Source organism: Arachis duranensis, chromosome 4, assembly GCF_000817695.3.
Source record: "Arachis duranensis cultivar V14167 chromosome 4, aradu.V14167.gnm2.J7QH, whole genome shotgun sequence".
Classification (NCBI taxonomy): domain Eukaryota; kingdom Viridiplantae; phylum Streptophyta; class Magnoliopsida; order Fabales; family Fabaceae; genus Arachis; species Arachis duranensis.
In genome coordinates, this window is record NC_029775.3 from 115,983,487 (window position 1) to 115,995,942 (window position 12,456).

At 28.3% G+C, this 12,456-nt stretch overlaps 2 protein-coding genes across 6 annotated transcripts in view; one reads left to right on the top strand and one right to left on the bottom strand.

Moving 5' to 3' along the window:
- Positions 1–2,885, bottom strand: part of LOC107486723 (uncharacterized) — a 5,925-nt gene extending 3,040 nt beyond the window's left edge. The window contains exons 1-4 of one of the 4 annotated variants that reach the window (XM_016107286.3): positions 2,853–2,885; positions 2,602–2,662; positions 2,278–2,385; positions 849–2,152 (exon numbers count right to left, since the gene is read on the bottom strand). In XM_016107286.3, the coding sequence (XP_015962772.1) occupies positions 849–2,152; positions 2,278–2,385; positions 2,602–2,662; positions 2,853–2,877 (1,498 nt within the window). In that variant the 5' untranslated portion in view covers positions 2,878–2,885. Of the gene's footprint in view, positions 1–848; positions 2,153–2,277; positions 2,552–2,576; positions 2,803–2,852 lie in introns of those variants that run through there. The other 3 variants (XM_052259850.1, XM_052259851.1, XM_016107289.3) reach the window with 3 other exon arrangements.
- Positions 2,886–4,394: 1,509 nt separating this feature from the next.
- Positions 4,395–6,092, top strand: LOC107486722 (60S ribosomal protein L38). 2 transcript variants are annotated; one of them, XR_008008209.1, is made up of 4 exons: positions 4,395–4,515; positions 5,263–5,446; positions 5,837–5,939; positions 5,978–6,092. XR_008008209.1 is itself a non-coding variant. In XM_016107285.3 (3 exons), exons 1-3 carry the CDS (start codon positions 4,513–4,515, stop codon positions 5,857–5,859), a joined length of 210 nt encoding a protein of 69 aa, XP_015962771.1. In that variant the 5' UTR covers positions 4,395–4,512; the 3' UTR covers positions 5,860–6,092. The 2 variants fall into 2 exon arrangements, 1 of the variants encoding a protein (XP_015962771.1); XM_016107285.3 differs by having other exon boundaries at positions 5,837–6,092.
- The last annotated feature ends 6,364 nt before the right edge of the window (positions 6,093–12,456 follow it).

Sequence of the window (12,456 nt, forward strand, 5' to 3'; positions counted from 1 at the left end):
AAAGGTTTCTTTTTGAAATTAGGCAAAAAGCTAGGTTGGCCACAATAAGCAAATGTCCAAATTTCATGCCCGTAGAAAATGGGAAGTACAAATTTAATGTACACCAATTTTTTTGATATGATCATTTAAATGAGTAGAAAGGAGAAGGTGGATAGGTCTACTTAAGTAGATACACATATTTGCTTATTTATTTAATGTAAAATTGTTTGTTCTAAAAACACCTAAAATTACACCATATATAATTCTCTAGAACTTTAATTTTTTTATAAATAAAATCATTTTTTGAGGAAACCTACTACTACTACTACTAGTCTTATGGGAAAATGAAGAAGACTAGTAGAAGCTATGGTTGTTGGGAATTCTACTATGGAAGAAGACAAGCATTTATGTAATCAACAGAAAACTCATGCATGTGGGAGGAAAATTTGATCCCTTCCTTAATGGCAACCCCCAAAATTCAACCTCTATCTTCCTTGTTAAAATAAACAAAAATAAAAAGAATTGCATCAACATTTGACAAAACTATTTACTGATAAATTCAACCAAAAAGCTACTAGGGTATTTCTATAAATTCATGCTTTCCTAGTGCTCAACCAACCAGATTTAGTGGGTCCAAAAAGGCAAAAACACTCTCTACTTTTAATGATATAGATGAGTTAGGTCTTCATGATCATGTAAGATAGATGAAATTTGTTTATGAAAAAGGCACAAACCTTTTTACACTATCATAATACTATCTAATAAAAAACTTTAATCACCCCCAAAAAATCAAAGTTTTAGAGTTAAGCTAGGAAAAGGAAAATAAAATAAGAAAAATAAAGGAGAAAAGGGTAAGAAATTTTACTGACCTATAGCATACATCTTTTGGTAATTCAAGATATCAAATTTCCTCATCCTCTCTCTGTAACTCTTATAGAATTTTGGAAGATCATTGGTGTTGGAACAATGGTGGAACTTCTCATCAATATTCCATGGTTTCAAATCTTCCATGATCCTTGGAGACTCAGAATCCTCAAGGATTGTAGGTAAACCAGTTGCTCTAACTTTCTTCAGCTCCATCTTTAGCTGCTCTATCAAATCTTGATGCTCCCAAAGTGTGTCGAACCGGCTTGAATCCTCACCATCAAAAGCAGCTAAACTATCTGAATTGTTCTTCAATGATCCTTCAAAATTTTTACCTGAAGGCTTTTCCTTTGCACAATCTTCTTCAATCTTTCTAAGCTCATTCATTATATCTTCGTCTTCTTCGGCAAAATCATCAGGCTCATAACCAATATCTAAATTCTCCAAATCTTTATCATCCAAAAAATCCAAATCTTCTTCTTCATCTGTTATTAGGTCTGCATTTTCCTCACCAACATGATGGTTCCCCAATGTGTAATAATCAATATTGGTTCCGAAGTCTGCTTCCGACAAGAAACCTTCTTCTCCCATAGAATTCATAGAATCTGAATCAATACTTGAGCATACGAAATCATCATCTTCATGTGGTAAATCTTCGGCAACTGGTTCCGAATCCTTGACCTTATTTTGTGACACCTTTTGAGTGGAATTCTCAAGAATTTCTGCATTAAAGCCTTCTTTGGAATCAATGATAACTTGATTTTCAAATGGAGAATCATCACCATTTGAATGGACATAAAACTCTTTCACAGTGAAATTTTCAACTTGTGGTTCATCCAAGAACTGGCTGAAACTTGCGCCGGTGAAGATCTGATACTTGTTGGTCCATGAGGAAATAGTATCATCCCTCTCGGCAAAATCACAACTTTCCTTGGATTCTTCTTCAACCAAGTTGCAATCCCAACTTTGATATTCAAATTTAAAAACCAACTTTGATGGTTCCTCTTCTTTTTCTTCTTCTTGAAGTCCAAAATTTACACCTTCATCAACAAAAGTTTCAGAGCAGCTTTCATTCATTGGCCCTGCTTCAACTTCTGTTTTGCCCTCGCAGCCTTCAGAATCAATTTGATTACTTTCATGTGATAGAGAATCACAAGCAGAATCAAAATTCTCATACTTCACCTCTGTATCTTCTTCGCACGATCCATAATAACTATCCTCCTCAGCTTCAGTTTCTGGATTGGTTTGATCAATTTCAAAGGGAAATTCAGAACAACAAGCAGAACTCATTCCCTTAGAACTATAATACCTATAAAGGAAAAACAAAAACAAAAACAAAAACAAAAGGCAACCATAAAAAATAAGTAAATCAAATATAAGAAACAGAGACTAACTTATCAACAGTGAACAGTGAACATTGAAAATTCAATATACCTCATGAAGATTTTGGTGAAAACCCAGAATAGAGATTGCATAAGCTTAGAAAACAGAACACAAAAATACTCCGTTAAAAGAACCACCTTTGGATTCAAAAAACCCTTGCTATAACTCATGATCATAGAATAACGATTGGGTATATCACGAAAATTTCATTGACGGTCACGATCACATGAAGAAGCAACAAAAGAAAAACAGAGGAGGGAGGAAACAAAAAAAACAGAGCAGGGTCATGCAAATGCAATCTCTTGGATTTCGGAACTGAAAAATAAAATAAAAATAAAGGGACTTTGCACCTGAATTAGAAAAAGATGTACGTACAAACTCTCTTCACTGTTTTCACATGGTGAAATCCGATTCAGCAGAGAGGTTGAAGTGTTACCTAATGAGTGAGATTCAGCAAATATGAATGAATGAAACAATTAAATCAAAATTGAAAATGTTAATGCAGAAGAACTAGGGAGAAAACAACGTGTGAGCGACTTATGTTTTGTTCTAATCTTTAGGGGTTGCTTAGAATAAAGAAATTTTTTTTAACCGTTATGAATTGAGGAATTATATATTTTCTCAACCTTTTTCTTCGGGTGAGTAGTCCATTGTTATTGTTGTTGCGTACGATTCTATTGATTCATGTGAAGGGTTGATGTGTGAGTGAATAAAAGAGATAATGTTAAAATTTTAGAAAAAAATAAACAGAAATTTTGGGTTAAATTGAAAGTTTACGTTATCAAATGCACTTAGATTGATAACCAAATTTTGCACTATGTAATGAAAAATGATATTTGTATGATTATTAATTTATTATTATTATTTTTGTATAATATCGAAACAGAGTTGATTTGATATGTTTTGAGAGTTGGAACGTGGTACGTTGGAGTCAATGTGGAAATTGATTAGTATTTAGTAGGATGAAGAATTCAACCAAGCGTGTGGGCTGTGACTTTGGGAACGGACCAAATAACCGACATCCGTCATAGATCAGGCTCTTCAATCAAATAAGATACCATTTAGTTATAAAACCTTTCTTATTATTATCAGAAGCTGTTAGGCTGCCTTTATTTATAGATATGGAATATTGATATAAATACACAAAAATATAAAATAGTGTTTGATAAATAAAATATAAATAAAAATATTATATTTTAAATTAGTGTATTTTGTGTTGATAAAAAAGATAAAGACATTAATAAAGAATATAATTTATTTCTTATTATTTTTATTAATTTCTTATAATTATATTTTTTATTATTATATTTATTACAAATTTTTTGGATGAAAAAAATGAAAATAAATTAAATTTTTATAATTTATTTTAATTTATTATCAAACAGAATACAAGAACACAAAATTTTATATCTCCATCTTTTGTGTCTTGTTCTGTTCTCATAAACAAATGCAGTCTTAGAGACAGTAACTTTTAATATTTTTAGCTATTATTTTATCCAAATTAAATTAATTTATATATACAAACTCTGATAAATATAAGTACAAATTATATATTTTTTGTATGATAATATTTGTTAATTATGTAGCATTATTCTATTATTTATTATTATTATTATTATTATTATTATTAACAAATCGACAATATGTAAAAAAATAACTATATAATTGTCAAAATTTAATTTTATAACAAAAAATTTACATAGTTTTTTAATTAAATTTATAGATATAGATAATTTTTTAAATAATAAAAAATATTTTTTTAATCTAACAATATACAATTATTATTTGTGTAATTTTTTTTACAAAATAGTGTATAAAAATGAATTTCTAATAGTTATGTTAAAATGAAATTGAATGAGTTATCAAAGTGGATATTTCCTACTTTAAAATGTATATTTGGTGTCATAGTTGAACCATTTACAGGAACACGGGAATAAATTAACAAGTTATTTGCCTTTTTAGTCATATATAGGTAATTATATATAAATAAATAAATTAATTTGGGGAATCATAATTCAATTCATAACTCATAAGTTGTGTTTGATTTTTTTTTTTTTGGTTTCTGATTACGGGCTTCTTTTAATTGTATAAGCAAATTGGGCCCTAAAACCATAAGTAGTAATGGACCGGCTTAAGAAGGGATAATAACGTCATTTAATAATATTTGAAGGATATTCAACGTCTAGGGTTTACTTTTATGAACCCTAAACCTAAAAATCGTTGTTGTCACTGATTGGGGCTGTAGGAGGAGCTGTCGCCCGTGCCAATAGTTGCGAAGTCAGAAAAATGGTATTTCAATTTGATTTCTCTGCAAATTATCGATCCTCATAGTTTATGTATCTACGATTGATCTTTTTTTGGAGGGAGGGTTCGGAATTAGTGTGTTCTTATTGGTTTTATGAGCTTCGGATTTTACTCGGTGGTAACTGATTAGCTATTGTTGTTAGCCAAATTTGTAGAATGGTGTGTAATAGTTTACTTGAGTGTAATTCGTGACTTGTGCTTATTTTGCAAACTTGTTTTAGTTTCAAGTTTGCTTCTTTCTCAAACGGGGTTGTGCCATTGTAGAATTGGTTCTGTCAAAATAACTTGTATGAAAGTACCAAATATAAATAATTTGACTTTGAAGTCATTATAACTCAATTTTTTGATATATAACTCATTTGAATTCTGAAGTGTGTGTAATTCTTTAGTGTCACTTTTCTCAGTATGTTTTGTTTAGGTTTTGGAGTTTTATGTTTTTGTGAGCTCTTAAAGTTTTTCTTTTCATATTTTTTTTTGGTCATTTTGTGTTGTATTTTGGCAATTGAGAATAATTGATTGAATGTTTTTATTCTTGAAACGAGGGATTTAGACATTAAAGATATAAACTCGGGTCAAGAGAATATGTTACCAACAAAAATAAGGGGAATATCCAAATGTCATCACTTGATTTGAAAATGGATGAAATGGATTTAAGAACTTGCTCTAAATTTTTACCTTTGGTAGTTTGGTACTCAAGCTTTTTTTTTTCCTCTCATGATTGGTTTTATGTAGCCGAAGCAAATTCATGAGATTAAGGACTTCCTCCTCACAGCCCGTCGGAAGGATGCGCGTTCTGTGAAAATCAAGCGGAGCAGAGATGTGGTCAAGTTCAAGGTTCGTTGCTCCAAGTACCTGTATACCCTCTGTGTTTTTGACCTTGAGAAGGCCGATAAGTTGAAGCAATCACTTCCTCCAGGTTTGTTTTAAGAAATCTTATTGCTGATATATGCGATTATTAGTTGTCATGCTTGTCTTCCACGAAACTAGTGGAAAAAATTTATGTACATTGTATGAATTGTATAGATAGTTGATGTCATAGGTTGGAAGTTCAGAGGTATAACTCGTTATAATGGGAAACCAATTTATTGAAGTATAAGATTCTGTTGTGTCTAGGGAAAACAATGGTTTAGATTCTGGTTAATCTTGATCTGGATGTGCTCACGGCGAATGATAGAATGAGCACAATCCACATGGTGTTCTTGGGTATCCAAGAATTTCTCCATGCTTCTGCCATTTTTTAGTCTTGCTTTGATTTTTACCTGTTCTTTCTGTTTTGTAATTGACTCATTGTATTCGCTTTGTGCAGGTTTGAGTGTGCAAGACCTTTGAATATCGGGTACAATATAAGGGACCAATTTTGTTTGAATTTGTGCTTTATATTTGCGTTTACCATTTCGTTTCTTATCAGCAAAGGATTAGATTATGATTTAATGTAATGAACAATGCAAAAGGATTAGATTATGATTAATGTAATGAACAATGCAAGTTGACTTGACGCAGTTTATGCTTTTTGTAGCTAATTTCATATATTATTATGGATAAAACTTGGTTAATTTTATTAATCTTTCTGGTTGTTTCTTGTACTAATTTACAAGAGCCGAAGTGATAGTTACATGTCATTGAGATTGAGATAATGAATACCATAACATTGTCGAGCATCATCATCCCTGTTTGACAAGGATTTAGCAATCTAGTGGATTTTGAGCTTTTTGGGATGCATGAAGTGATAGAATTTCAACTCCTAATTTATAAATTATAATAGTTACTTTTTTTTTATTGATAAATGTATAAGTAGTGGTGGAATTGGACCGAGTTACCAACGGTGGCTCGACTTGTTTTAGGGTCAATCGGTTTAACTCGTTTTATTAAATAGGTCAAATTTAATTTTTCTGAAAACTTATTAGCTAAATAGACTTGATCATAGACTTTTAGTAAATGATGATGAAGTTCGTTTTGATAAATGTAATGATTATTTTTAAAAAATGTATTATTCTTGTTAACGGTTTATATATTTCTAAGTATTATTATATATAGATTAATACTTATTTTTGCAGTCTATTTTCACCTTTATCTATAGGGGATTTGTCACATACCCTTAGAAAAAGAAGAGGGGAAAAAAAGAGGTCACGTTACAAATTTTTTATTTTTAATTTGTTGCAGTCCAAATAAGATCACTAGTCTTCTTCAACTATGAGTTTGTGTGTGTGTGTGTCTGCAAACAGAAGTTATAAGCTAAATCAAACATCTCATAATTAGTTAATGCATCTAGACAAATTTAACCTAACAACATAAATTAAGAGTGTGACATGGTCACTAATTGGAACCGCATTTTGTGACTATAGGGTCTAAAAATAAATAGCAGAAAAGAACGTGTCATTTGATTCAAAGCTGATATTACAACTTGGCCTTGAAGAAATCTTTATAAGCAAAATTTGAAGCTTTCTTATGGGATTATTTTTTTTTTCCTTTCATATTGGTCAGCTTTCACCGTTGGACTTGAGAATTCCATCTTTCATATTATCTTAGTTCATGTTCCTTGCATATTTCATTGTCATTGTCATAATTATTTATTTTAACTTATTTATGCAACACAGAATGCGTACAAAAATCTTTGTACAAAAAATTAATTTAAGCCAACAGGCTAATGAGACAGGACGCCTACTTTGTTGACATTTTAAGCCATATGAGTCAATGCTGTTCTTTCTAAGTGACAATGATATTCCATTTTTTTTTTATCTGTTCAGGCTTCAAGTGAAAGTGATTTATTTGGGAATTTATTTATTTTTTTTTTTTGTGACTATTTGGGGATTTATATGCTTGCAATATTTTGATTAATATACATAAAATTTTAAGAGGTGGTTAATTTCTATACATTGGCAATACAAACAGAGAAAATAACATTTTCGGTAAATCATATCGCAGAAAACTAAAAAATCACCATGGTGAATAATTATAAGGAGTAATGTTGATTGAACATTTTCTTGCAATTTGATTGGCAGTTCAATGTGAAAGAAAATTAATAAATATGATAATATCTATATACAGTAATTAATATTTATTATATATAGTTAAAAATCACTAATATAATTTTTTTTCACGGTAGGTCTCTGCGTTATTAGGTCAAAGAATTAATTGGTCGTGAATCTAAACTCCATTTAAAAGTTGATATTCATTGCACTTTTTTGTTTATGATATCTCTCAATCAGATATTACATTTTTTTTGTTGCTCATGATATTTCCAAACTGAATAGATCAATAACTAATCCGTAGATCAATAACTAATCCGTTGTGAATCTAAACTCTATTTAAATGCTTATCATTGACTAATATATTGCTGCATGTACATGACAAGAGTCAAACTTTCGACATTTGTTTTTTTTTTTTTTTTGGTCGGTGGATTGGACAACCCCCAATCCTAAGTACCCCAATGGATTGGACAACCCCCAATCCTAGGTACACAACACACCCACACACTCCTCACATATTTATCACATTTTTTCCTCAATTGCATCCTCTAGGGTTTGAACCCTAGACCTTGAGGTGGGGAGGGGGGAGAAATGCCACTAGAGCCAAGACTCATTTGTTTAAACACTAGTGAATTGCATACAACCAACCCAAATTGGTTCCTTTCAATATTTGCTTTTTTGTTTTCTTTTTGGTATAGACCCTTCAATATATACTTATCACTAATAGAAATATACATGAACATGTACAAAAGATTCAATCCAATAGGAACTATTTTTGGGGGCTCAAGGATTCAACATAATTTGTATGGATAGAATTACGGATCAGAGAACAAACTAAAAAGTTTGTGTAGATTTGCATGGGCTGGAATGTGAAATGGACCAATGAAAGATGAATTAGATAATAGGCAAAATTGATGTTTGACTTATATGGGCTAGTTGTAACTAGCCCAATCAAAATGGAACTATTATTTCTTGTCCCAAAAAAAAACAATTATTATTATTGGCAGAAAATAATTGGGTTATAAGTTTTAACCGCAACTTTATATCACTCATGGTTAAATTAATTTGTATACTGATTATCTTATACATTGTGAAACTCATGAGCATATATATATATATATTGGTTCTCTAGGTTTATTAAAGGTAGGTATATTCCACAGGTTCTCTGGCATATATATTTAAAGCCATTTGAACCTGATTGTCAAACAATAGCACCATGAACTTACACGTATTGGTTAGTAATTAATTGATCCAAAAATATATGTGTTTATATAGCCTCTAATTTCCATGATGAATGAGAGTTAGTTGTAACTATATACTGTCAAGTTGTCATAATATAATTAATAAAATAATATGCTAATTAATATAATGTATTTTAGATGAGAATTAATCAACGACTTTGGTGCATATATACATGCATGTTGTCGTGATCATGATGGTGATGATGTGTATAGTATACGATTTAGATCGGATAAAAAATTAAATTTTGTATGAAATGGATGAAGTGATGATAAAGATTGAAGTCTCCAGAATTGACTCTTCTGGGAAATGGGAGTGAGTGTGGTTTCCTCATTTTCAAACATACTAATAAATAATATAAGAAGCAAAGGGTCCATATACATGAATAATGATAGATACTGGTTTACTAATAGTCAAATTAATGGTGTATTATTTTCTTAAATCATATGAATTCAACCATAAGATGGAAAGAGCACTATATATGTTCATATCATTGTATATACAACATGTTACATGTATGTAATAATAAATGATATGTGACCTATATATGAGTCAGTAAATAGGGTATTAGCAGGACCATTACTATACAAGTATAGATTCTCCTGGCTAAGTTTCTTATTTACTTCTTAATGAATGGAATGGATGAACTTTTCAATTTGCAAGGCTAAAGTATTTTTTTTTTAAAATTAATGGATACATTTTCAACAAAATATCTTCATATAAAAATAATATTGTAAATTATTAAATAATTTGACATATTTAATTGAATATATTTAACTAAATTATTTATTGATTTATAATATTATTTTCATGTGAAAAAGTTTTTATGAAAATATCTATTAAAATACTTTTATATAGAGAAATGTTGTAAACATAATAAATTATTTTAAATAAAAAATAATTAGATATAAATTAAAAAATAATGAAATTATTTTATCTAAAAATTTAAATTGATGAAAAAAGATACATAAATAACTATATCTCTAACATATTTTTTTATGCAAAATTTTTTTTAGTTTACTTGAAATTTTCATAGTTTCTTTTTTAATTTAATTTATGTTAATTTTTTTTTGAAATTCAACAAAAATAAAATTCTAAAACTTTTAGTTATAAAAACTCTAATAATATTATATTATAAAATTACTTTATTTAAAAATTTAAACGAATGAAAAGAGACAGATATATATAAATATATTTCTAACAAATTTGTTAAAAATTAATAATTTGTTTACAAAAAGCTATGGTCGTGCCTAGTCTTTTCTTATTCATACTTAGCGTATTTGAAATGAGTCATATAAATTAGCTGGAGTTTATTAGATTGCATATAGATGGGCTTCCCCTTTCCCTTTTTTTTTTCAGGAAAATAACTAGAAATATCAATGTTACATATATAGAAAAAAATTTCTTTATTTCATAATCTATTAAACTTGTTACAAATAAGCTATCACTTTTATTTTCTTAGTTCCTCAAGAGTATATATAGAGATTAATTCATTCATTAATTACGTATCATTCAGTTAAAAGCAAACAGCAGACAATCACTTTAGTCATGTCATTTTCTAGCCAAATTTTGAGATAGATGCATGCTTATGCTTTTTCTTTTTCTTTTTTTTTTTCCCCCGATCCTTATATATAGAGCAGTATATTAACTATTAAGTAGTAATATGGACTCCATCCTCGGTTGAATTTGGCAAACAAATTTCTCTTACCTAAGTGTTATTCCATTGACTTGTTGATGAGGATCATAAACTTGATTATTCCTAAGTATAATTATTGCCGCCATATGTTGTTGGGACTAGACACCATCTTTAATAGCATGGCAACTCTCAATGCATGTTGTGTCATTTTGACATTTCCATGAGACAATGTGCTTGTCTTTAGCATCTTTGATTTTTTCATACTAATTAATGATAATTACTATTAATATTCTTCAAATATAATGCTTAACAAGTCTCTTTTATTTTCTTGTGTTTTTTTTTTTAAGTTTTGTGTAGTTTTTTTTTCCTCTTGTTAGAGACAACAACGATTAAATTTTAAATTTTTCGATCATAGAAATTCTGGTACTATATCTTAGAATAATTTTTCTTAAAAGTTAAAATTGATAAAAGAAAATACATAAATTATTACATTTTTAATATAAATATATATAAAAGACTAAAATTAAAATTAAGGTTTTGCTAATAAATGAATCGATCCTCTAATGTATTATTTTTCTATCATAAAACAATTTTTTTCCAAAGTTTAAGAGCTTGTTTGTTTGTGTGTGATTGAGAAAAATGATTTTTTTAAAGTAGAATACTAGAAGTAGAAAAATATTTCTTATTTGAATATGTTTACAGAAATACGTACTATATATTTTATTAGAACTAAAAGTAGTTAAGTTATTTAGATATAACAGATATATAAGCATCTTTTTTTCTTTTTATAATATTACAATTATGATCATGAGTAAAAGAAATTATTTTACATAAGATGGTATTTTTAAAAAATTAAAAAATGAAATTTTTTTATTATATATGTTTACTTATATATTGGTATATCTTTTAAAGGATATTTTATTTAAAATATTTTCTTTTAATAATAGTATGTGATATCTAATATATGTTTTTAGATACACACATACTCTTCTATGTGCACATACTACTACAATATTCTCATTACATGAGCTAAGTGAGAAAAAAGGTGGTTAAGGTTTTATGTTTTTATTATATAGATTTATTATTTGTCCTTTTAAGAATAAATTTGTAATATTAACCTTTTTGCATAATTTATTTTCTTCAACTGTTTCTATTTCTCAAGGAAAAAATGTCCAATTCAAGTGTTCAATCATTGTTGACCTCTTAAAAAAAAAGAATTTCAGCATAAAAATAAAAAATACAAAATTTACGTAAATTCAAAATCTTTTTATATATCAGACATTCTTACAAGCACAAATAATGAGCTGTATCTATTTATTATTTAACATGTCTTCTCAGGTAATTAAGAAGTATAAATTTTTATTAATTTTTATTTTACCTTGTGTTAAATTTTTTTTAGGATAATAAATATTAAATTTTTTTATCTTTTGATACTACAGGTTCTGATAGTGTCTTAAAAGAATAAAAGTTAAAATTATTTATCTTAAAAATTTAAAATAATAAATAAAAACACATTAATGGTTTTATATATCTTATAATATAAAAAATTTCAAATATGTATAGCTGTCTAGCTGACAATGCAACTAGAATCAATGAAGGAAACAATGAAGCACCATATCAATCAAAATTTGTGATAGAGATCAAGAAAGGAACAAATTCAGTGACTGCTACTTAATTAATTAGGTTCTTCATCGTTTTTATATGTATTCACTAAAACTCAACAAATTGAACAAACAGACAAATATGGTAAACCCTAATTAAGATGATACTAGTAGCATGATGTTTTATCTCCTTTTGAATTTTCATAAAACACTAGTGACAAAATAATATTTAAGCATTATTGCAAAATGTTTTAATTTTTTTTCACAGTATTTTTTTGTTTAGCAAGTTAAGGATTAATTTCAAGTTAAGGATTAATCTGTGGCCGATCTATTTAAAAATTTGTCATTAGCCAATAAATTACTACATGTATAATACAAAAATCGAATCTCCAACACATTATTAAACAGATTAGTAACAACTCAATTTTATTCAAAATATTTTATATTTGATCAATTAAAATAGAGGATTATTCTAGAGTTAGAC